At 38.5% G+C, this 27,394-nt stretch overlaps 2 protein-coding genes and 1 pseudogene across 2 annotated transcripts; 2 read left to right on the top strand and 1 right to left on the bottom strand.

Moving 5' to 3' along the window:
- Positions 1-2,908: 2,908 nt before the first annotated feature.
- On the bottom strand, positions 2,909-3,657 carry LOC134826779 (uncharacterized). Its single transcript, XM_063839275.1, has 2 exons — positions 3,300-3,657; positions 2,909-3,174 (listed from the first exon to the last, which is right to left on the bottom strand). The coding sequence occupies exons 1-2, from the start codon at positions 3,655-3,657 to the stop codon at positions 2,909-2,911; spliced, it is 624 nt and encodes a 207-aa protein (XP_063695345.1).
- Positions 3,658-6,649: 2,992 nt separating this feature from the next.
- LOC134826658 (obelin-like) lies at positions 6,650-7,278 on the top strand (annotated as a pseudogene).
- Positions 7,279-7,662: 384 nt separating this feature from the next.
- LOC134826657 (obelin-like) lies at positions 7,663-8,289 on the top strand. Its single transcript, XM_063839123.1, has one exon. It carries the CDS (start codon positions 7,663-7,665, stop codon positions 8,287-8,289), a length of 627 nt encoding a protein of 208 aa, XP_063695193.1.
- The last annotated feature ends 19,105 nt before the right edge of the window (positions 8,290-27,394 follow it).

Genomic DNA, 27,394 nt, shown 5'->3' with positions numbered 1-27,394 from the left:
ACCCTGAAACTTTCAGGATATGTTCTAAGGACCATTTAGAAGAGATTGTCGGGCCAGAATTTTGAGATAGGCCTTAGAAAATTTTTTATTCGATTTTGAAAATCTTGGACCTCGTATTTTGACGATTTTTTCAGGTGATAGATATCACTCCCCTCCATCAGAAACAACTACAAAGTCAATTTCGAGAGAATTTTGATGAAGACCCCCCCCGGCCCCCTTAATCCAATAATTTCTTTGTAAATAATTCTAATAACACTAAATGTCCTTTCTGACCAATGGCTGCATTGCTCTGCAAACCTATCCAATCGGATCTTTACTTAATTATATAAGTTATCACTTGATTCATCTTTATGAAACCTAATGCCAAGGTAAATATTTGCAATTTTACATGGTTTTATCTACAATTTTAATCCACATATTAACAATTCTAATTCCAACTAAAACAGCATACTGGGGTTCAACTTAACTTCTAGTTCTGAGATACTACACACGTCCCTAACAGTGCACCATCGACAGCGTGCCGACTGTAGGATGGTTTTTTAGCGCTAATTTCGGCCAGCCTAGCACAAAATTGTTAAAACAAACGTGTATTGAATAACCTTCCCTTGATCCAATTTTAACAAAAATTGGTTAGCTTACTCATAAAATCCGCTCCAGTAGCCATGACCTCCTTATTGAGAGAGGGAGATACACAAAAGAAACTGGAACGTGGACGAGAGCCTGCAGATTCTGCTGCAACAAGGAGAACGTTCAAGGCTTAGAATATCTCCCCTTTTTCGAAGGAACAATCATTGAAAATGAAGAACACTGCCTCACTGAATGTCCAATGTACCACTCAGCGAGACTCTCACTGTCGGAAAACCTTAAGAGTCTTTTGCTGCTCAAGGAATACGGAGCTATCATGAATTCTGCCCATGTGCAAGAACTGGGCAAATTCCTTTGCAACTGTCACCGCATCAGGAACCCGAAAAAGACGCCAATACTGCCTGTCACCCCATCAGGACTACCAACTCAACAGACATAATACAGATCAACCATCATTATGCAGATTTCACGATCTGTTGTACGAGCATGGAACACTAGTGATTACCGTTTCCAGTACGTTGTGAGTGTGAGTGGGAGGACTGTTTGAGTATGAATGTGTCTTTTGTGGACTCGAATACTGATATCGCAGTTTAGTGATCATTGAAGTTGCCTTTTACTACTTCCTTTTATGTTAAATTATTATTTCAGCAATTATTTCTATTTCGGTTGTTTGTACGGGAGTTAAATTTTAAGTGATTTTGTTTTAAATTTTCATGATTCTTGAAATTCGAATTTACTTACTCTATATATGTTATTCATTCATGTATAGTCGAGACGATGGTGTTAGTGCCATCTCCGACAACTTTACGTTTAATTCCGTTTAATTCCGTTTAATTCCGTTTAACTCATAAACTTACAAATAAATTGTTCGAAAAATTTAAAGCATATCCAACCATTAAACATTATGTAACAGCTAAAACCAGTGTATTGTGTATTTTGCCCCATTTTGCTTTATTTTCATCAATATATCAACTCCGCGCGATATCCCAACATCCACAAAATTTGTCGGACAGTTGTGAAAGCCCTATTGGAAGTCTTCGCCGATTTTCAGAATGATCTTATTCAAGGAACCGAACCGAAGATATGAGTATGACAGAATAATACAACAAAAATCACCGAATTTCGTCAAATTACGCGACTTTTACGGCTTTTATTTATTAATAATTTCATACCCAAAGATCGAGCCTTTTCACAAGAATTTTCTTAAAATTTGGGCGAGCGATTTAGTTTGTATCACGTGGTGACCCCCACTGTCGCTTCACTATAGTGAACTCTACCCCTGTAGAGTTTCTACTTCACGTAGCCATGTGTCTAAGCGTACTGCGTGACGCGCTTGTTTCGGCGGTCGCGCGCTACTGCAAGCGAGAGGGCTCCATGGTTAGAGCAAAGTTTCTACGATACAGGGGGAGCCGCGCACTCGTGCGTGGCGGGTCATACAACGTACGTATGACTTGTAGCGCGATGCGTTACTGTGCCGCGCCGCGCACTCAATAAGGCTTCTCACAGCTAGATCGGCGAGATGCGCTACTGTGCCGCGCCGAGCTGCCATGAATTGACATCGTCAATTAACGTATGACAAGATTTAGTAGGAGCGGACTTTTACATTTACTTTTGCTCCAAAAGCCGCGAACAATCAAATATGGCTCCTAGCGCGAAACTCAGTTTCACTGATCATTCCAAAAAGGTATAACAAATTTGGTACTGTGAAAATTCTCACAGTCTCTAGAAAATTAAACAATGGTACAAAAATTTTCAAAATCCCAGCAAGTTTATTTTATCGTGCAGTATATTTTCGGAGGACTTCGCCGCTTCGACGCGCCGCGCGAACTAGCATTCTTGCTTCGCATCGTCGATCGTTGCTTTGCTTCGCAGAGCAACGATCTCGACGGATTGACATCGTCAATCAAAGTATATTCCTATTTGTAGCACTTGCCATCGAAAAGAAAGCGGCGTGCGCAACTTCGCGAAAATTTAGACGAGTAACATCCGTCAAAAGCAATACGAAAATGTGACACTAAACCAATGTCGAGATCAATCATCAATGAAACATCAGAAATATTTGTATCACGTGGTGACCCCCACTGTCGCTTCACTATAGTGTATAGTGTCTTCACTATAGTATCGTCTTCGACGATACAGGGGGAGCCGCGCACTTCGTGCGCGGCGGGTCATACAACGTATGACAAAGAAATATGGCATCAAAAGTAAAATATAATTGATAATAAAATCAATAAATTAGACAACACAAATTGAAAAATGAAAAATGGGGTATTAAAAGTACGACCGGTCGTCAGAATATGACCATGTCGTTTGATCGGAATTGTTACATATTCTGATTCTGAATAAGAAATAAAGATGCAGCTAAGTAGGGATTGTTCAGTATTTGTATCCGTAAACACCATCCCACTGGGGATCGTAGGGCTCCATCCAGCTCTGATCGTTCCAGTCGTCCACTCTTGTCAGTGTCAGCCTTCTCGAAGAAGGTATAAGCAGCCTCTTGGGGCACATCAAAGGCTTTCATCATGGTCTTGAGCTCTGCAATGTCGACAGTACCATCACCGTCATCATCCAGGACATCGTAGTAGTTACCTGGGGACCCCAGGGTATCATGTTCATAAACATATAGAATAGAGATTAGGCGGAATGACAGGCTGAGCGCGGCCCAGTAACGTAGTAGGCGTTGGAGAGTAGGGCAATCATGGAGGGTTCGCCACGTCTTTCCCTTTCTCTCTCGGCCTCAGAGAAGACCCTGTTGGCCTCTGCCCAGTTCTTTCGAATCAGGCCCTTTACTGGATCTACTCCTTTGTTGAGGAAGAAAATGTGGACAGCCTCTCTCATCTTCTCGACCTGTTCGTCAGTAGCGTTGACCAACTGCCTCATCCTGTCGGGCCAGTAGAGGATCTCTTCCATCATCATCTTGCCGTCACTGTCAAGGTCGAAGGTGTCGAATCTCTTGTAGAGTCGTTGGAGCATCTTGGGGTGAACGTCCTCAACGTTGAACTGCCAGTCGTTTCCGACACTCCACAGGTATTTGTAGCTCTCGTTGTTTAGCTCGTTCATGGGTCCAGGCATATTTTGACGGAATTGAATCTTCAGCTAAAGCAAAGATGGATTAAACGGCGTTATCTAAAATTACCAACACCTTCATGGCAAAAACTCAGGATACAATTGCAGCAGGTGGATGGAGCAAAGAATTGAAGATTGTTGAACACAAAGATTTTTTCCTACGAATGAAGGCTGCAGGGAAGAAAGTTGTATACTGCCCAGCTTTCCGTGTGGTCAATGAACACACTTCAAAGGGTGTTGAGTTTGTGGGTGGATCTAAAAAAGTGTACAACAAGTTCAAATATTATGAATTAAGAACGGCTCGAGTTAATATAATGATGAGAAGGTTATGTAACGGGTGGAATATTGTACACGTGAAGTCAACAGGCAGAAAACCTGCCTGGATAAATAAAATTAAATGATACATTTTAAGGAAAACCGATTCGAAGTTTATTGTACTTATTTGTACTTACTCGTACTTGAAAAGGTCTCATCCAACTCTATGATGAGAAGTTCGTGCGGTACGTACTTTATAAAATGGCTGTACCGTACGTACTAATAAAATTGGTTATAAAGTACGATAAATGGGTTATTGATGGAAGTCCGAATTTCGTGACAAAATAATAACAGGAACACTTGAAATGGCGCTACGGGCACCTAAACTTATGTCGCCGCATTCTTATTTCCATCATGAAAATAGTAGTTACTCTACACCAACTGGAACATTACCGCTTGAATCACGACAAGGAGGGTGTGAGACCTTATATTTAGAAGACGACACTGACGCCACTGCGAAACCCACATATTTATTGGAGGTCTTTCTTAAACCAGAACAGTACCTGCTGAAGCAGTTAGTTGATATTTTTTGTTATCTTGAGCTCTTCTTTAATATGCGAAACAAATTTTAGAGACTATGAGTACATAATGGATAAAAGAAGACTCATACTCAAGCCTGAAATAGCCGAAAAACTAGTTTTCATTTATTGCAATAAAAGAATTAAAACCTGATTGTTCCTTTGTAACTCCTATTGAGTATAATTGCAGTTATTCAAATTGATTTATTGTCTTAAAAATTGTTTAATTCGACTTTAGCATTCACTGGCACCAAAATTTTGGTTCGAAAATTGCATATATACCTGCCAATTTTACAACAATAGAAAAATAAGGTCAAAAACGGACACCCTTTTTTCAGAAAATGTTCGTAATGTAAACTGGTTGTACGGTACGTACTAATAAATTTTTAAAAAACCTCGTACCGTACATACTTTATGCCGGGTACGGTACATACTTCTCATCTTAGATCCTACTCCTTAAGAAACTCCTTATTCCAATGTATAAGACTAATGTACCCTGGCTAGTGTAGCTGATGCTTGTTGCTCTGCAGCTTCCATTATGATATTAACGAGTTAACGACACTTATGAAAATAGCCGCATCCTCTGGGACACAGGATGCGGTGAGTTCTTGCGGGATCCAGTGCAGAAAATAGTGCAGAAAATAGTTGGGTATTCTCTCTTATGGCATCCTCAACACGTGACCAAACCATCTAGCTCCTAGGAGTCTAGCTGCTCGTACAACAGGGGTGATGTTGGCTCGCTTGAGTACGCCAGCGTTAGATACACGGTAGTACCATTTTATTTTCAGGATTCTTCTCAAGCAAACATGTCAAATCTTTTCATCCGCGTCTGTGTGGTATTCCATACTGATACATCACTTCCACAAAGCAGTACAGTAAGCATAGCCGCTTTATAGATCCTGATTTTAGTTGGTGTCTTAATATTGCAACTGTACCAGATGCTGTTGAGCTGATAGAATGCCCCAGAGGCCTTTATCAATTGTTTCATCCGAACTGATGATAGCACCAAAATAAGTGAAGTTGCTGACCTGTTGTATTGGGAGACCTTCCACGTTGATGTCCACGGTGTTGTCTTTCGAATACGGCCTCTGCGATGCACTTTTGCTAACAGCCATGATCTGTGTTTTGCCAGCATTAATCTTCAGATCTGAATAGCCACTATTTTTACAAAGAAGGTCAGTGGTTTCATGTAGCCCCTCTTTTCAGTTGTCTAACACGGCATCAGCGTAATTAGTTTCATATTTTAACATAAGACAGAAATTGGAAAATATGAATATTCATTTTGCTAAGCTTTCTGCAGTGAGCTTCCTCTGAACAAAATCAAACTTCTACACCTAAATCGTGTCAAATGCCATTTCTAATTAACTGACTTATAATTTGTTGCGTATGAAAAAAATCAGCCAAAACAGTAAAATTTCGGTCCTGGAAATTGATTGGGGTACCTGTTGTATGTGATCAAGCAGTTTTTTAATTGATTTTGATTCGTCATCTTCCCATGACAGCTTGATCTAAATTGTGCACAACTATCCGGCAGCAGCTTGAAACTGTCCCTGAAAGGTTGATCCGCGACTCATCGACTGAAATAAGGTTCTGCTGAGTTTATACCGTCATTTGTGATAAAGATAGTCTACCACGAGAATGTCTGTTTTACGTATTTAGATCACTAATGTAAGTTATAGGATCTATAACCTCTTCTTTACTAAAAGATATTGGACCTTTCAAATTATCACATTCACATTAATTATCAATTACATTACACTATACAGGGTTTCACTCTTAATCATACTAATTAATTACCCTGATTCAAATGTCTCTAATTGATCGTAACAGATTACGATAAAAATAATGATAAAAATCAATCGGTTATTAGTAAAGTAATAAGAGTACCATGATATTATAATTAATTTGCAATCAATTAATATGTTATCCTAACGAGATTATCATTAACAAAAAGCAGTGACCAGGGTATAAAAGCAAGTGCACTTTCTCTTCAAAGTATCACTTCCATTTTGAAGTTGTCAATTCAGTTTAATTTTCATCGAATATAGATTTTACCTGTTCTGCATCATTTGATTCAAGACATTAGTATATAAAGCACTTCCTGCACTTTTTTCCATTCACTTAATCCCTCTCTACTTTAGCTGAAGATTCGATTCTGTCAAGATATGCCTGGACCCATGAACGAGCTGAACAACGAGAGCTACAAATACCTGAGGAGTGTCGGAAACGACTGGCAGTTCAACGTTGAGGACGTTCACCCCAATTGATGCTCCAACGACTCTACAAGAGATTCGACACCTTCGACCTCGACAGTGACGGCAAGATGATGATGGAAGAGATCCTCTACTGGCCCGACAGGATGAGGCAGTTGGTCAACGCTACTGACGAACAGGTCGAGAAGATGAGAGAGGCTGTCCACATTTTCTTCCTCAACAAAGGAGTAGATCCAGTAAAGGGCCTGACTCGAGAGGACTGGGTAGAGGCCAACAGGGTCTTCTCTGAGGCCGAGAGAGAAAGGGAACGACGTGGCGAACCCTCCATGATTGCCCTACTCTCCAACGCCTACTACGATGTCCTGGATGATGACGGTGATGGTACCGTCGACATTGCAGAGCTCAAGACCATGATGAAAGCCTTTGATGTGCCCCAAGAGGCTGCTTATACTTTCTTCGAAAAGGCTGACACTGACAAGAGTGGACGACTGGAACGATCAGAGCTGGTGCATCTCTTCAGAAAGTTCTGGATGGAGCCCTACGATCCCCAGTGGGATGGTGTTTACGGATACAAATACTGAACAATTACCCCAACTTCATCTTTATTTCTCTGCTTTCAGAATATGTAACAATTCCGATCAAACGACATGGTCATCTGACGACCGGTCGTACTTGTAGTACCCCATTTTTCATCTTTCAATTTGTGTTGTCCAATTTATTGATTTTATGATATTTTACTTTTGATGCCATATTTCGGATGTCTCATTGATCTCATCGGTTCACAATTTTGTGCCGCTTTTCTATTGCTCAATAATTGCTGATATTTTATATTTGATGACAAATTAATTTACTGAGTATAGGCACTGCATTTGATTCAAGATAATATTATGAAAAGCACTTCCTGCACTTTTTTCCATCCACTTAATCCCTCTCTACTTTAGCTGAAGATTCGATTCCGTCAAGATATGCCTGGACCCATGAACGAGCTAAACAACGAGAGCTACAAATACCTGAGGAGTGTCGGAAACGACTGGCAGTTCAACGTTGAGGACGTTCACCCCAAGATGCTCCAACGACTCTACAAGAGATTCGACACCTTCGACCTCGACAGTGACGGCAAGATGATGATGGAAGAGATCCTCTACTGGCCCGACAGGATGAGGCAGTTGGTCAACGCTACTGACGAACAGGTCGAGAAGATGAGAGAGGCTGTCCACATTTTCTTCCTCAACAAAGGAGTAGATCCAGTAAAGGGCCTGACTCGAGAGGACTGGGTAGAGGCCAACAGGGTCTTCTCTGAGGCCGAGAGAGAAAGGGAACGACGTGGCGAACCCTCCATGATTGCCCTACTCTCCAACGCCTACTACGATGTCCTGGATGATGACGGTGATGGTACCGTCGACATTGCAGAGCTCAAGACCATGATGAAAGCCTTTGATGTGTCCCAAGAGGCTGCTTATACCTTCTTCGAGAAGGCTGACACTGACAAGAGTGGACGACTGGAACGATCAGAGCTGGTGCATCTCTTCAGAAAGTTCTGGATGGAGCCCTACGATCCCCAGTGGGATGGTGTTTACGGATACAAATACTGAACAATCCCAACTTAGCTGCATCTTTATTTTTCATTCAGAATATCTAACAATTCCGATGAAACGACATGGTCATCTGACGACCGATCGTACTTGTAGTTGTAGTACCCCGTTTTTTATCTTTCAATTCGTAATTCGTATGTTGCAGGTTGCCCAATATTTATTGATTTTGTTATATTTTACTTTTGATGCCATATTTCTGATGTTTCATTAATGATTGATCTCGACATCGGTTTAGTGTCACATTTTCGTACCGCTTTTGACGGCTGTTACTCGTCTAAATTTCTGCGAAGTAGTGCGCGCCGCTGTCTTCTCGATGGCAAGTGCTACGAAGTACACAGGGAGACTAAAGTGCAAAGAAACTGCTACTAACTGCTGCTGACTGCTGCTAATTGCTGCTAACAGCAGCAGTTAGCAGCAGTTAGCAGCAGTTAGCAGCCGTTAGCAGCAGTTAGCAGCCGTTAGCAGCAGTGTATATATCAGTACCATTTTACTGACACCACGGCAACAACTTTAACACGATTTTCCGCAAAACCCGTAAAAGATATACAATTTAAACTTTTTTGACTGGTTCAAATGCTTTAAATTTAATGGCCTTCCATTCAAATCAGTATGAAAAAAGAAAAAATTGGCCAGGGAATAAGAATTATTATCACCTCTTCTACCTGCTGAATAGAGGCGCCACCTAAAACGTAAACAAACAATTATCACCTCCCCGCCAGTATCCACATCTATATCAAGAACAGAATTAGCGAGTAAATGTCGTATAGTGTCACGTCAAATTTAATCATCTGGGGTTTGGGCCAGTTGGTTAGGAAAAAATTGTCTCAATATGAGAATGGTTTGGTAATAAATGAATTTCACACGTCGTGATAATGAGTAACTTGATCACGTGCTTAAAGTTGATGAGAAGTGAAATAGTACAATTGTTTTATTAACCTGTAATTGTCACTGGAAGGTCGGGAGTTGTTTACGTAAAACTTTAATCTTTGTAAACAGACATTCCCAACGTATTGACTTATGTACGAGTCCGAATCCTGGATGGATCTGTTGTGACTAATTTGTTTAATAATTCTTTTGAAAACAGTTTAGAAATAAAGGTAGATTAAATTGTATTTGTATACAGAAACAATTAACAAAGACTATAATTAAACATAATGCAAGTATTGAGGGTGGGTTTCCTTAAGTTATAGAATAACAGAGTTGAGAATTTTTACCAAACATACAGGACTAGCCTTCACATCCATAGGTTCCATAATTTTAAACTTATAAATATAAATTTGGGTAACTCGGTAATCTGCCGATGCACATCTGGGGCACACCTGGGGCACACCTGGGGCACAAACTCGGGCACACCTCGGGCACACCTCGGGCACACCTCGGGCACAAAGCACACCTCGGGCACACCTTGGGCAGAACCACCTGGGGCACACCTCGGGCACACCTCGGGCACATCTCGGGCAAAATTCGGGCATGGTAATTGGGAAACCTTGGGAAAAGAACCTGGGCACATCTCGGGCACATCTCGGGCACATCTCGGGCACACCTTGGGCAGAACCACCTGGGGCACACCTGGGGCACATCTCAGGCACACCTGGGGCACATCTCGGGCACATCTCGGGCAAAACCACCTGGGGCACGGTCATTCGGGCAATATGAATTATTATTTATTACTATGATGATAGATATCATTATTAATATTACTTATATTGGTGACAGTATTAAACTATATGTATGAGCAATATAATTTTCAGGGACACAATTTTATTATTAAAAAAATTTATTTATTAACGAGCAATTGAAAAATACGATTGATCTGTTCGTAATGTATCTAATAAATTTAATAGGTAAGCAATATTATATTATTAAAGTATCAATCGGAACATCTCATAACCATTAAAAACTATAAGTATTACTGTAACTACAAAATAAATCAGTATATCCTCTTGGGAGGGAGTGCTTCTCCTGAAGCGTGGAGTGTGCGAAGCACAGTTTGGTTCCGGTTGCAGATATCCCTGGCCACCGGTAGAAGGTTTTTAAGCGTGGGATTTATCAGCTGGCTTATAATAGCCGGCTTATAACCGGCTAATAGCCGTTTTCGCTGAATTTCTTATAGCCGGCTCCTGACTATCGTTCAGTACGATGAAGTTGAGTTAATATCTTATAACCGGCTTATAGCCGGCTTATAACCACTTTCGATACCTAAACGGCTAATAGCCGGCTTATAACCGGCTAATAGCCGTTTTCACTGAATTTCTTATAGCCGATACCTAAACGGCTAATAGCCGGCTTATAACCGGCTAATAGCCGTCGCTCAACAACAAATGTAAGCGGCTACTAACCGGCTATAAGCCGGCTTATAGCCGGCTATAAAAATTGTAGCCGGCTATAAGCCGGTTTATAGCCGGCTTATAACCGGCTTATAGCCGGTCGGTGATCTACCAATTTCCCGTAATTAGTTAATGATCGAAGTATACGACTTATATAAAGGTATTGTTTGTAGATGGCTTTGAAAACGTAAAATTCATTCGAATTCTCAGAATAAAGTTGAATCAGGGAGTGTCTATTGCTAACTAATCCCTCGAGTCTATTCGGAGAAAACTACAAAAATAATTTTAATTCGACGAGTGTCAATGAAAAAGAACACAATTTCTCCAGATACAAAATCCACATATTATTATGAAGTATTTGATTTTACATATTTTTACTTGTACAGAATAGGATTGAGGGTCGGAAGATAAAAGATAAAATTAATATATTCAGTAAATAACAACATAACAGCAGAAACAACAAAAAATCTAATAATGTTAGAAATCTAGTAATCTGTAAAATGTAAAATGTGCTTATATTGAGGATCAGAAGATGATTCATACTATTAAAACAGAGCCGCTATTACGTATCAATACACCAATGCGAGGGTTGCTGCCTCCAAACAACCTAAAATTCGTACTTTAAATATTTTTCGATCACCAACTTGTTTATAGTAACCAAAACAGCACTTGAAATAACCAAAAGTGCTCCAATAATATTCAAAAAATTGGGGACGCTGTCAAAAAACACAATCTGAATTCCATAGGCAATAACAATATCAAAGTTTCGGATGAGAATTCCCGGTCCAGATTTTTCGAGAGTCAGTCCACGATTAAGAAGAAGAAGGTTGGCAAACATACCAAATCCTCCCAAGAACATAATCAACCTATCCATAAAACATTCAGGAAGTACAAATTTGTCACCACTTATAAACTGGAAGATAATTCCGTACACAACAGCTGTGGGAGAAATAATAGCTGACACAAAAATTGGGCTAACTTCAGTTCCAACTTTTCTCATCAAGCTGTAGGCAAGCCCAAAAAAAATTCCCCCAGAAAGAGGGACCAACGCAAAAATGGAACTATATTCTTTCCTATTTTCTTCACTCGGAGCTCCAAATAGAAAGGTAGGTTTAGCTATTAAAACAACTCCGGACAATCCAATAAACAATGCCAATATCGTAAATATACTCAATTTTTCTTTCCAAAGAACCCTAGAAAAAATAGCAGCAAAGATAGGAACCAATGCAAACAGGGATACACTATCACCATAATCCATCACTTTAGCTGCCCATAACTTCAAAATATCTGCAAGTCCACCTAACAATGCTCGAGGAATTATATATTTGGCTTTTCCTTCAAAGCCTATGTTTTTTTCTTTAAAAAACAAGGCTGGGAGTAGAAACAAGAACGGAAAGAAAAAAATTGTGGACGAAAACTGGCCAACAGCCAGAGTGGTACTATTTTTAACCAGTGAAAAAACACTGACACCGATAAATCCAGCTAGAAATATGAGCAGTTTTCCTTCAATCTGTTTGAAGACCGTTTTACCGTCCACCACAAGTTGTTGAGATGGTAGGTTTGAGGATTTTATGAGCAACCTTTCTCGTTCTTGAGACTCCGTCTGGACCGTCATCAGAATGAATGTACTTCCTACAATTATAAGGATATTATCAAAAATTCAGATGCCCACAATCCGTTCGCATAACACGATAAGTGCATAATTACAATGAATATTGTTTAGAGGTTTGGTTTCTAAAATACATGTTTCGTGTTTATATTTAAAAACTATACGCAGACTCAAAGTTGAATGTACATAATATGAATTATACGTAGTGAATCGTTTTTTAAAATTAAATACTTTTCAAACTTCACAGAGTAGGTACAGCAATTACCTATAACGTATAAAATAAACTCGAATAAATTATTGCCCCCGTCTGTAAAATCTGACGGGAGACCAAACACGGTACTGCACAGTAAAATGTGCCCATAATTACATGGCCCCGATACCTCTGGGTAGTGCTCCTCAATCAATCAATCATGTACATCGCTCAACTTATGTTACATCTGATCCGGATAACACATTGCATGTATAGAAATAAACTATTATAATATAAATCGATACGATTCAAATGTGTTACAATATTGCTTTTAAAAAATCAAAATTTAAAATTTCAGACAAAAATAAAAACTATTATGTATAATGTAACATCATTAAAACCCTAAAACTCGTATATTTACAGCATTTCTCGAAGAACAGCTTATTCGCAGTGACTATTATAACAGCGCTTGATATTACTAAAATGGCGATTATCCTAATTATTGAGGGTTTATATAGTTTCGTAGTGTGACAAATATTACCACATCGTGCAATTTAATAGGGTCACTAATATTTATCAATATCCTCAAAGTACCAATACACCAATGCAAGGGTTGCTGCCTCCAAACAACCTAAATTTCGTACTTGAAATATTTTTCGATTAACAACTTGTTTATAGTAACCAAAACAGCACAAAACAGCAGAAACAACAGAAAATCTAATAATATTAGAAATCTAGTAATCTGTAAAATGTAAAATGTGCTTATATTGAGGATCAGAAGATGATTCGGTTCTTTTGCGATAGTCAAAACGCGACAACTAGCGCTGGATGGCGACAACTAGCGCTATCCAGCGCTAGTTGTCGCCATTCAGCGCTAGTTGTCGCTATCCAGCGCTGGATAACGCTGGCCAGCGCAAAATATATATGTTCGATAATTGTCGCTATCCAGCGCTAGTTGTCGCCATCCAGCGCTAGTTGTCGCCATCCAGCGCTAGTTGTCGCTATTCAGCGCTAGTTGTCGCTGGCTATGCGACACTGTCGCACGCGATAGTTTGCGATGGCCAGCGCAACTGGCCATCGCAGAAAACAGTTCGATAACTAGCGCTGGATACTGATAGCGACAACTAGCGCTGGATAGCGACAACTTATAGCGCTGGCCAGCGACAACTAGCGCTAGTTGTCGCTATCCAGCGCTGGTTGTCGCTATCCAGCGCAAAATACAAATTTTTGATAAATTTTCGATAATTGTCGTGACAACTAGCGCTGGATAACGACAACTAGCGCTGGCCAGCGCTAACCAGCGCTAACCAGCGCTAACCAGCGCTAACCAGCGCTAACCAGCGCTAACCAGCGCTGGCCAGCGCTATCCAGCGCTAACCAGCGCTGGCCAGCGCAATGCCAATGTATCAAAATCAAATACTTGCGATATTACTATATACTTGCAATATTACTATTAGTATTAGAATAGAGATTCGGCGGAATGACAGGCTGAGCGCCGCCTGGTAAGTTGAGCTCCGCCCAGCTCGTAAGCCAACGCTAGCTGACGATTGTAAATGTAGGTTTATAACCGTACCTTTACAAATATATGCGCACCGAGTTGGACTTGGATTTGAAAAAATATTTCCAATTTTACGAGTATCACCTGTTAAGCTGACAAAAATATCGCAAATATATTGCGCTGGCCAGCGCTGGCTGAAGAGTAATATCGCAAGTATATGATTTTGATACATTGCGCTGGCTAGCGCTGGCTGGCGCTGGATAGCGCTGGATAGCGCTGGATAGCGCTGGATAGCGCTGGATAGCGCTGGATAGCGCTGGCCAGCGCTGGTTAGCGCTGGCCAGCGCTAGCTGACAAGTAATATCGCAAACATTTTGCGCTGGCTATCGATGGCCAGCGCTGGCTATCGCTTACCGCTGGCCAGCGCTAGTTGTCGCTATCCAGCGCTAGTTGTCGCTATCCAGCGCTAGTTATCGAACTGTTTTCTGCGATGGCCAGTTGCGCTGGCCATCGCAAACTATCGCGTGCGACAGTGTCGCATAGCCAGCGACAACTAGCGCTGGATAGCGACAACTAGCGCTGGATGGCGACAACTAGCGCTGGATGGCGACAACTAGCGCTGGATAGCGACAATTATCGAACATATATATTTTGCGCTGGCCAGCGTTATCCAGCGCTGGATAGCGACAACTAGCGCTGAATGGCGACAACTAGCGCTGGATAGCGCTAGTTGTCGCCATCCAGCGCTAGTTGTCGCGTTTTGACTATCGCAAAAGAACCGATGATTCATACTATTAAGATCAGAGCCGCTATTACGTATCAATACACCAATGCAAGGGTTGCTGCCTCCAAACAACCTAAAATTTGTACTTGAAATATTTTTCGATCAACAACTTGTTTATGGACACGTTCATTGAAGTTTGAGGATATTGGTAAACTAGTGTAACCCGTGCCTTCGGCCGGGACTTTACTGTCACAGTTGCAATGTAAAAGTATACAACCGCATTATATATTTGATATCACGCATAACGCTGTTTTATAAAAGTATGAAATCTCCCTACAGTTGAAACAAAGCGGCCGCAAGAGTGAGCTCTAAGCTTATAGTAAGATAGTATTACGTGGGGCTAAACTAATTACGGTACATGTTATCCTCCTCGTTCTCTCTCCCATCCATTTATGTCACATTTCTGGAACAAAATCATCAATTAAACCACTTACCACCGGCCGATTTTTATAAAATTTGCTTATGGGCTTCGTCAGAGTTTTGCCAGCACTATACCGAAAAAAACCAGTCCCGTAACTATTACCGTTTTTTTTGTATAACCGTTCGGAAATTACACACACAGACACACACACACAGACACACAGACACACACACATTCTGGTGTTATTAAGTTGATTTCTAAAATAAGTTCTTCGACGATAGTGGCTTAATTTTAGCATCAATCGATCTAGCGTGTTCATAAGTTCTGAACATTAGCCACGTGATCCATACTCCCATATGCATTGCTCAGAAATACAATTTATTGCTTTTAGGTACTATAATTATGTAAAAAATGTTACATTTTTGTGACATTGTTTATCATAGCTGACCAATTAGCATTTTTTTGGTCTAAAATATATAAATTTGGTCAATCTAACAATTATGATACAACGTAGGCCTAAAGGGCAGCGATCGAACGGCTTTAAGGCAATATTTCGAAAACTTTTTCACACTCAGAATACGAGACCTCTTTTCTATTGTGAGATGTCCTCAAAACCCTTTCAACTCATTATTTGATGGTTCTTCTGCCAATCATAGCCCTAAAGTATGTTGTTTTGAAAAGTTAGCAAATGCATGCACCTGGATATTGAGAAATCATGTAAATTCTGTCAAATTATATGCAATTTGAAATTCTGGGTGAATTTCCGAAATCATTTATATCTGATTTTGGTTTGGAAGGCGAATAAACATTAAACACTAAACACTATATAAGGACGATACATGGATATTGGATACAACTTTGATTCAAGTATAGGGCAGTTGATGTAAAGATCGTCACAAAATGATACGACATCGTAAATAGGTCAAATTTGGAAACAATGATTATAAAATGAAATAGTCTGTGATTAAAATATTACGTACATTATAAAATGGGCATGAGTTTTTATATTTCCTGTATCTCTGTATTAATCATTTCAGACTATAATTAGGACTGTTCACGTGAAAGAAATTGTATCTAAATTGTACAATGACTATGTGACGAAATTACATTTCCTGCCTAGCTATTTTGAAGAACCATGTACCTCGGTTAGAATTCAAAGTTCTTCCAGGAATGTGTTGTTGTTCACAATAATAATGAAAGAAGGGAGCGGATGCCTCAAATGGATACATTCTGGGCGAGAGTCATGAAAAGATAAACATTCGTTAAAATATCGTCCCAGAGTCTTAAACAAAGAACTTAAACTTAAAGAGAACTGAATGTTAGTGAACTGGAAGTGGAGCAGCTATAAACAGGAATTAAACAGAAATTAAACATGAAACGACCAAGGAGAACAATAACTATATACGGACAGCTGTGCTTATCATATTTGGTCTCAACATTCCTCCGTATCTGCTTACTTGTATCAAGATATATATCTGTAGTCTTGTAGTTTAAATGTATTTAAACTGTGCTACACTTCAGTCTATTACTATGATCTGTGATAAATTTTAATTTGTAAATGTTCAAGTAAAAGAATGCCGATCTAAATAAGAATTCCACTGCAGTTTGCTTGCATCAAGAATCTAGATACCTTATCGGACCTTATTTGGACGGACATAAATTGAGCGCTGGAGGCCCTAACGTTCATCTTAATGTCTGTTCAAATAAAGTCCGTTCATTTAAGGTCCGTCCAAGTTAAAGTCCGTTGAATTTTTTTCAAACATTTTTCCACTTCGAACGTTTTGTCCAGAATATGAAAACTATGAGAACTTTATTGTGCCATAAGTTAACGACGGAAAGGTTCTCCTTGGTCTGCCGGAGGCACAGAAAACTCTACTAGTATATCATGTTTTCAAGGGTCACTTGGCGGAAAAAGTCAAGAATAAGTGACGTTCAGGAAAACTTTATGGACGAAGAAAATTTAAAATTGAAAATAAGATACAAGTCCGGAAATGAGCTGGCGGTGTAGTGGGATCGAGTGATAAATTAGCTTAGCCGACTGAATGATTCAATGAAACACGAAATATTTTAAGACTGTATAATTGGTGCGGAACAGCCTTTAAACATTCTGCAATTTATGGAGGATTTCTGGAATTTCTGGAAATGATCTTACTTTACCTCACGTTTGCACCCCGACACTAAGTGGACCGACAATGGTATGGGGGTCACGACATGATGGTATGGGGGTCAAGACTTCATAAAAATCTTAATTAGGTAACCGGAAGTTAACCCAGTAGAGGAATCTACGAATCTTTCCTAGCCGTGAAGTTAACATCTACGCCCTACGGTAAGGTAATGCTTCCCTTGACGATAACCCAGCCTGCGGACATACTATGTTTCTAAGATAAACATAATATATCTCTGCGGCTATTTCTATCCTCAGGATGCCAGATAATGTGAAAAAACACTTCAGTTTATATTGGTCGTTCGCTTTTCTTATTCTGATTCATTCACGGCCGATTTCATTCTCGGCAACATTTCGCGTTTAGTACAGAAACGGTAATTCAAATTGATATCATTTTCTTTTATTTGGAAAAAGGAAACTTTTGTTACGTTCCATGCACTTTATTTTATTACCGGGTTTTGGTTGAAAACTATTTCCAATGGAATTGAATATGAAATAATTTATGTTTAAGGGGTCGTTCACATATTACGTAATCAATATTTTAACAATTTTAACCCCCCTTCCGTAATCAACCGTAATCAGGACCCAACCTCATGGCCTGACCCCCCCCCCCCCCCCCCCCCCCCCCCCTTTGACTTTTTTTCCTAGAAAACACTTTTCTCTACGTTTTATGCTACCCTGATCATGCTATCATGATGAGCCGAAATCATTGTTATGATATCCGGCCAAGCACCTTCTAAACTACTTACTATTATAGCCGGATATTAAAATATTGTCAAATTGTTATTATTCTAGAGGGTAAAAAAGAAAATTTTGATTACGTAATCAACGACCGAAACCCACCCCCATCAATTGTCATTCCAATATATATTCAATCTGTTTATGAACAGAGAAGCCTCGAGGTCCCCAAGTAAAATTCGTGGGAGATATAATTAAATTTCTCAATCGTGATGTGGTAGTTGGTACCCTGATAATGACTTGTAAGTTATACTTATACTTAAACCCATGTCTATACTGGAGCTACACGTTTCCAAGAAAGCTTGATTACTTGATTCAATTTTTATTCAATTTCCCGTAAAACTAAAATAATTCCTCCTGTCCTACCCCTAGATACCTCGCAATGTTCACATGAAATATCCAATAATTCAGGGGTGTAGGAATGATTTTCTGTGCGCCACAGTCAGAATTTCAAATGTTTTATAAATTTCAATACTATATTAGTAGTAGTACCGTACAGTTAAAGTTTGCCGAAGCAAACATTTTTGAACATTTTGCTCGTGCAAAACGCCTGGAAGTGGAAGCAATTTGGCAATAGAAACATTTTTGAACTATCTTTACACTGTACACCATTAAAATATTCTCTAAAAAAATAACTCTACTAGTATATGATGTTTTCAAGGGTCACTTGGTGGAAAAGTCACCGAAATTATGGCACTCAACAACATAGTTCATGAGCTACCTTATCGGACCTTATTTGGACGGACATTAATTGAACGCTGGAGGCCCTAACGTTCATCTTAATGTCCGTTCAAATAAAGTCCGTTCATTTAAGGTCCGTCCAAGTTAAAGTCCGTTGAATTTTTTTCAAACATTTTTCCACTTCGAACTTTTTGTCCAGAATATGACAACTATGAGAACTTTATTGTGCCGTAAGTTAACGAAGGAAAGGTTCTCCTTGGTCTGCCAGAGGCACAGAAAACTCTATTAGTATATGATGTTTTCAAGGGTCACTTGGCGGAAAAATTCAACGAAATTATGGCACTCAACAACATAGTTCATGAGCTAGTCCCCGCCAACATGACAAACTTGTTCCAGCCTCTAGATATTACGGTAAATCGTGTTGCCAAGGACATTGTCCGATGTTGTTATCTTACTATATATAAAGCGAGACGATCCGTACCATTTTACTGACACCACGGCATCAACTTTAACGCGACTTTCCGCAAAAACCGTAAAAGATATACAACTGAAACTTTTTTGACTGGGTCAAATGCTTTAACGGCCTCCAAATCAGCATGAAAAAATGAAAAATTGGCCAATGAATAGGAATTTTAGAGCCCAAAATTTGGACCCCCAAGTGGTGTCAAAAACGCGAATTAAATAGGTAATAATTATTTTAGTCTCTTGAGTCTTGACACCATTTTAGGGTTATACGGGTTCCTGCTAGTATAGATAAGGTATGTGAATACTCTATTTTAATTACCTTTCAAAAGTGGGTACGCTCGGACGTTCGGTTCACGCGGGTAATTTTCGCTAGGAGTACCGGGAAGAAACATTATTATATAGGACTCACACAATTTAGTACACTGGTATTTGCAGAAAAGAAAAACTTGTTCATGCTTAATAGTACAACTTTATTGAAGAGTAATAAAATATTTTTCTAAGATCAAAATGTCAATAAGTTCCACGCCGTCTATTGTCCTTTGAACCCGCTAGTATATAGTAGCAACAAATGATAAAACTAAGTAAGTAAATTTGATAATAAATTTGTGTACTTAAAAAGGTTCTATACTGCGGTCGGCTGCTTTAATGTAATATATTGAGTGTTGAGTATTGAGATTAAGTTACCGTTGTAAAAGGTTTTAGTAACAATAAATAGTTGGTTTTAGTAACAATAAATATTAGTATGTTTTCGTAACAATAAAATGTAAAAATAAAAATTGTACGTTGAACTTAAAACTGTTCTGTATTGCGGTCGGCTACTGCAATGTAATATATTGAGTGTTGAGTATTGAAATGCTTATATTATATGCTATTGTATAAAAATGGATTTAAAGATCATTTGCTGGCATAAAAAAACGTCAAAAGAATGAAAAAAATTCGGATTTTTGATGGTTTTGAATGCCTTCTAGCGTTCATAATAATGTCCGTTCATAATTATGTCCGTTCATTTAATGTCCGTCCAAATAAGGTCCGATAAGGTAGTCCCCGCCAACATGACAAACTAGTTCCAGCCTCTAGATATTACGGTAAATCGTGTTGCCAAGGACATTGTCCGACGTTGTTGTAGTTCATATCACTCAGGGGAGGTAATGAAACAGTGCTAGGAAAGCCCCACGTGATGTTAAGGTTAACCTAAAGTTGTCTTAGATGAAAACCACTTCACGCCAAATGGCTTGTAAAAGTTAACACTGAAATGCAGGACTGGGGTAGTTTGATTAAAAAAGGTTTCCATAAAGCTTGAAATCACTGATGCTTTGCATCCAGGACTATTTCTTGCACGAAAACCCATTTGATGAAGATGATATGTGATATTAGACACTGATCATGTACACATATTTTAACATTTTTACTGTTTAACGACTGCTTTTCTTACTTTCTGTATAAAAAATGGATTTAAAATCACTTGCTGAAATTAAAAAAACGTCAAAATAAAAAAATGAAAAAGATTCGGAATTTTGATGGTTATGAATGCCTTCTAGCGTTCATATTAATGTCCGTTCATAATTATGTCCGTTCATTTAATGTCCGTCCAAATAAGGTCCGATAGGGTACTTTGGACTTACTAGCTTGCATCAGGATTTAACTTATAGTACGGTAATGAAACTGTGCAGTGTGCTACACTTCAGTATGTTATTATGATCTGTGATAAAGTTAAATTAAATTAATTTATTTGGGTTTTTATATTTCCTGTATCTCTGCATTAATCATTTCAGACTATAATTAGGACTGTTCACGCGAAAGAAATTGTATCTAAATGAGACGATATTTACATTTCTTGACCCTATTTTGAGGAACCATACCCCGGTTAGAATTTAATGTTCTCCCAGGAATTATTGGTTCAACAAATTACCGTAGAACTCAAGTTTAACAATGCTGAGTTTAATTTTACTAAGTTACTGAAATGTGACGAAATTCACTTTTCCTGCCCCAACAGTATAATTTCGATGTCTAGAAGGTCACTGAAAATCTATCTAAATTTTAAAATGACGTATGTGACGAAATTACATTCCTCGCCCCTATTTTGAAGAAATATACCTCGGTTAAAATTCAATTTTCTTCCAGGAATTATTGGTTGGTTATTGTTCAGCAAATTAGAAATCTATCTAACTAATGCAATGGCTGATGTGACGAAATTTACATTTCTTGCCCATATTTTGAAGAATCATACCTAGATTAGGATATAATGTTACTTTATCACCATACCTATGTCGATAAACTAGTTATTTTGCCAACAAAGAGCAAATTAAGTTATAACATTTTGTTGTGACGAAATTTACAAATTTTTACCATGTTCAGGTGTTGAAATTTTGCCAATTTTAACATATCACTGATATATAATAATTTATATGACCGGTGTGTGGTTGAAATATTTTTAATCGATCCATAGTACGTGATAGCCCCCAAAGCCCCCATCACAGACTCTCAAAAACACCAGAAGTCTATCATTCTCATTGCTATTTGCTGGTGACTCCTTTGCTGCTCGATTGGACGCTGATCGCCTCAGTAGAGGTAAAGAAACTGTCACCAACATAGCTAAGGGTTGGCTTAAGATCTCAGCTATACAGAAATCTATTGAGGCCTATCATACAAAGAACCCTCTTGTGCAGGTAAAGAAACTGTTCTTAAGCTTCGGTGCCAACGACATCCGGTACTGTACCCAAGGTGTCAATCATCTCAAGACCCCTGTGAGTGACCTTATGAAGACAGCAAAAAAACTTTATCCAAATGCACGTGTTTTTGTACAAGCTATTCCACCAGTCCACCCCAACGGACAAGAGAAAATCCCTGGTAATGTTTGTGCTATGAATAATTTGATCTTTGATCGCTGCTCTAGGCATAAACTGTTTTACCTTGATGTTTTTTGGGCTTTCCTAGACCGCTATGGAAACAGAAACGAGAAATTATTTCCTAAGTGTGACAATTTAGGGGCTTTTATGATATTCATCCCAGCCCCAATACAAGGCTGGGATGTCAGTGTTGGCAAAGTTCTATCTCAGAATCATACACTCAAAGTGGTTTAATCCAATGGGATACTGATGTGGTAATCCAATTCAATATTTCAATTTTTCATTGTCTGCATCAGTATCCTATTGGATCTGATCATTTGGATGTTATTTATATGTATTCAAACGAAGTGATAGCATAATGTATGTTACTTCATATTATAGCACAATACCTAACAAAACACAACGGCGAGACACAATTCTGTTAATAATGTACTTAAAAGTTCCATGGGAATATCGGCTCAACAACACCGTGTTGCAACTGGTATGTTTTCTAGGTATGTTATCATCAGTAAAAGTAATAGAGGTAACGGGGAAAATTTGTTGTCCTGTCTTCTGTCTCGTCATATGTTATGTGCTCTATTGGGTATATTTTATTTTTATGTTATTTTGTATATATTTTCTTTGACTATCGATGCTAATATACTCCCTAGTGCTCCCCTCCAACCTAAAATACACTCTGTACCCTGTTTGAGGTCATCCATAAATCTTTACTTTATGGTAATATTTTGTAACTACTAGGTTCCGTACAGACTCAACTCTGCACCCATGTCAATATGTTCATTATATGCAAGCCTCTTGATTTATAATAGAAGAGTATTAAAATATTTTTCTAAGATCAAAATGTCAATAAGTTCCGCGCCGTCTATTGTCCTTTGAACCCGCTACTGCTAGTATATAGTAGCAACAAATGATAAAACTAAGTAAGTAAATTTGATAATACAGGGTGGGCCAAAAGCCAGTACCCAAACGTTGGCCTTAATAGCTCCGCCGTGTTTTATATTTGAGAGCTGTTGCTTTGCAGATGGCATACTGTACTTACTGGTTCGAGGATTCCGTCGTCAAAATTTGAAAATTCTAATATTTTAGACCACGCCCATTCAATATTAAAACACCTATATTGTTTTCTCTGAACATGCTGAACGCCTAATTTTTTTCAGAGGCGGTAGATTATCAAATGTTGCATATGATCTGAAAACATGAGGCAAAACGGATTAGAAATAACGAAGTTATCAAGCATTTTCTGTATCTCGTTAACAAAATTGACTGGGTGATTATGTGACACCGTGACACGACACCTTAATTGGGCACCCTTAACAATTCCCATAATGTTTAACGGGGTAGTTAACGGGGGCACCTTATCACGTGATTAGGTAAACCAATCACCTGATCACACGTAATGAATAAACTCGTTATGCTTCATATCTCGGTCATCTGAGAAGCTACAGTTCTAATTCTTTCAGGACAAACGTAATTCGAATGGCCAAACACAATTCAATAACATTTAGCTTGATCCGACTATCCAAACTATCAAATAAATGTAAAAATGAACCTCCATTTGAAAAAAATGAACGCGAATATTTTTCGAGTTGACAAATTCCTCGAACCAGTGGTGGTACTAAGTCATACCAGAAAGAAGTATTTAAATTGGGCACTCAGTGACTGAGCTATAAAGGCCAACGTATGGGTACTGACTTTTGGCCCACCCTGTACATTTTTGAACTTAAAAAGGTTCTATACTACGGTCGGCTGCTGTAATGTAATATATTGAGTGTTGAGTATTAAGATTCTTATATCATATGCTATTGTTTTAGTAACAATAAATAGTACGTTTTCGTAACAAAAAAATTTAAAAATAAAAATTGTACGTTGAACTTAAAACTAGGTTCTGTATTGCGGTCGGCTGCTGCAATGTAATATATTGAGTATTGAGTATATTAAGACGCTTATATTATATGCTATTGCATAAAAAATGTATTTAAAGATCATTAGCTGGTATAAAAAACGTCAAAGAAATAAAAAAATACGGATTTTTGATGGTTTTGAATGCCTTCTAGCGTTCATATTAATGTCCGTTCATAATAATGTCCGTTCATTTAATGTCCGTCCTAATAAGGTCCGATAAGGTAGGTGTCGTTAACTCGTTAATATCATAATGGAAACTGCAGAGCAACAAGCATCAGCTACACTAGCCAGGGTACATTGGTCTTATACATTGGAATAAGGAGTTTCTTAAGGAGTAGGATCTAAGATGAGAAGTATGTACCGTGCCCGGCATAAAGTATGTACGGTACAAGGTTTTTTTTTAAAGTTATTAGTACGTAGGTACCGTACAACCAGTTTACATTACGAACATTTTCTGAAAAAAGGGTGTCCATTTTGACCTTATTTTTGTTGTAAAATTGGCAGGCATTATATGCAAATTTCAAACCACGATTTTGGTGCCAGTGAATGCTAAAGTCGAATTAAACAATTTTTAAGACAATGAATCAATTTGAATAACTGCAATTATACTCAATAGAAGTTAAAAAGGAACAATCAGGTTTTAATTCTTTTATTGCAATAAATAAAAACTAGTTTTTCGGCTATTTCAGGCTTGAGTATGAGTCTTTTTTTATCCATTATGTACTCATAGTTTCTAAAATTTGTTTCGCATATTAAAGAAGAGCTCAAGATAACAAAAACAATATCAGCTAACTGCTTCAGCAGGTACTGTTCTGGTTTGAGAAATATAACCTCCAATAAATATGTGGGTTTCGCAGTTTCATGGCGTCAGTGTCGTGATTCAAGCGGTAATGTTCCAGTTGGTGTAGAGTAAATACTATTTTTATGATGGAAATAAGAATGCGGCGACATAAGTTTAGGTGCCCGTAGCGCCATTTCAAGTGTTCAAGTTATTTATATTCTGTCACGAAAGTCAGACTTCCATCGAAACCCCATTTATCGCACTTTATAACCAATTTTATTAGTACGTACGGTACAGCCATTTTTAAAAGTACGTACCGTACGAACTTCTCATCATAGAGTAGGATGAGACCTTTTCAAGTACGAGTAAGTACAAATAAGTACAATAAACTTTGAATCGCGGTTTTCCTTAAAATATATCATTTAATTTTATTTATCCAGGCAGGTTTTCTGACTGTTGACTTCACGTGTACAATATTCCACCGGTTACATAACCTTCTCATCATTATATTAACTCGAACCGTTCTTAATGCATAATATTTGAACTTGTTGTACACTTTTTTAGATCCACCCACAAACTCGACACCCTTTGAAGTGTGTTCATTGACCACACGGAAAGCTGGGCAGTATACAACTTTCTTCTCTGCAGCCTTCATTCGTAGGAAAAAATCTTTGTGTTCAACAATCTTCAATTCTTTGCTCCATCCACCTGCTGCAATTGCATCCTGAGTTTTTGCCATGAAGGTGTTGGTAATAATTTCACATCGTAAACAATCAGGAAATCCTGGTATAGTTTGATTAACAGTTTTGCACGATCCACGGGAGTGAAAAAGCGTTGGTACACCTTTTAACACGTCAAACCATAAAAAACCTGCAAATCCTGCAAATCCCCCGCCAACAAGAGAGGTGTCTGTTGTATCCAATATTTCCACTAGCTTTGTAATATCAGTTCGATTAGTAACAACCATATCATCATCCAACAACAAGAAATACTTTGTCTTAACCATTTGTAGACCCATTGTCCTCCCTTCAGCAATACCAAGATCTGGCGAATCCGTAATTATGTACTTCATATTTGAGAACTTGGAAATTTCGTTCATTATTTCTGTAGAGTAACTGTGGGGTCCGTCATCAATAACTATCATTGGAAAGTCCAAGTTAAACTGGTTACGCAAACTGTGGGCTAGTCTTATGACAAACAGAGGTCTCCTAGCAGTTTTAGTGACCACAGTGACACACCGAGTGAGGTTTTGACACCTCTCAATCTGATCAGCTTGCAACAGTCTAACTGGAGGTACACGCTTGTTTACTCCGCAAGCAGTGAAATTACAAGAGTTAGTCAAGGTGTCTGGTAATGGAAGCAAAAGAGCTGCCCTATCTTTGATAAAAGACGTTTCTTCAAGCAGCTTGATAGATGATACCGTTCCCTGACATCGTATAAGACCCACCCTAACACCACAAGTAGGACGATCTGTTGGCTTCCACCCAGAATCTTCACTTGTTTCTAAAGCTGAAAAACAAAGTCTTTCCTGAGATTCAATATCAGATATCTGCACTAATTTATCATTGATTAATTCTATATTTACCGCCACATTACAATCTGTGAAAGTCAATAATTTGTCACTCGTTTTTGTGTGATCAACTGCAAGTCCAATACAATAGCTGAGATCCTCCGACATCAATTTTCCATTTATAAACACAAAAGCATCATTTTCTCGTGGATTACAGAATTTGACAACTGGGTCTTTCGCTTTTGACACCCCAAGGCATTTGCCTTCCTTTGAAAACTGTATACGGAATAGTGCAGGTGCAACGTCTACAAGAAGTTGATTATCAGAAAAATCTGAATCTTCTCTCAACGCACCGGTAGTTTGGTCAACTTGAGAGCTCTTCTCGTCTTTCAAAATGGCGGCACTATTAGATGGCACTAATGTTCCACTGGTATCATTTACTTCTTTTAAGTTTCTTTGCAAGTTCTGGTCTGCATTTTGTTCTGGTCATCCCAAAGTGGATACAAGAAAACTGCAAAGATAATGTTGACCAACAGAAACAACATAACAATTTTAAAAGCATTTCTCTGCAAACAGTTCATCGCTCCAACGCTTTCGAGCAACTTAATAAGTGTTAGATAATTCAGTACATAAGTTAGTAAATACTACATTAGGGCTGTATACTAATGATGCTATACTGTAGATAAATTAAACAGCACACCTCATAGAGAAAGAATTAGGAACTCTTTAAACAATAAAATAATTAAGAAACAATAAAAGAATAAAGAAACAATGGAAGAAGAAACGAAACGAAACACAGTATTTACTACCCCGCTACTATGCAATGGAGATAATATTATAAAGATGCATTATTTTCGTAACTGTATTTATCCAGGAATATATTTAAGGAATGAATATATTTAATTGAGTCTCCTCACGTCCAACAATGGCATTTCTCTTGTCGCTAATATGAAAAAACGAGAAGTTAGCTGAGTGCTCGCAACCTATCGTGAAAGAACTCGTATCATATACTTTTTAAAGAAGAAAATAAATAAATAAAACACTGATGAAATTAAGAGCGGATTCAATTATGTAGTAAATTCTGTTTTCGTAACTATATTTATTCAGGACGTTACAGAAGGAACATATTTTATTAAAATGTATTTTGAGGAGTCCTCACTATCCTCATGTCCGACAATGGCGTTTCTCCTGTCGCTAATATAAAATATAACTAAATAATTTACACAATACAGTGCCCATGTCTGAGTGG

This window comes from Bolinopsis microptera, chromosome 2 (assembly GCF_026151205.1).
Source record: "Bolinopsis microptera isolate Bmic1 chromosome 2, MBARI_Bmic_1.0, whole genome shotgun sequence".
Classification (NCBI taxonomy): Eukaryota; Metazoa; Ctenophora; class Tentaculata; order Lobata; family Bolinopsidae; genus Bolinopsis; species Bolinopsis microptera.
This window is presented reverse-complemented; position numbering and strand designations above follow the sequence as displayed.

What these genes read in the sequence shown, in the direction of transcription:
- LOC134826779 (XM_063839275.1), bottom strand. Translation starts at nt 3,657, where the DNA reads ATGCCTGGACCCATGAACGAGCTAAACAACGAGAGCTACAAATACCTG. An exon ending in CGAGAGAGAAAGGGAAAGAC is followed by an intron (nt 3,175 to 3,299) that starts GTGGCGAACCCT and finishes TGGGGTCCCCAG; the next exon opens with GTAACTACTACGATGTCCTG.
- LOC134826657 (XM_063839123.1), top strand. Translation starts at nt 7,663, where the DNA reads ATGCCTGGACCCATGAACGAGCTAAACAACGAGAGCTACAAATACCTG.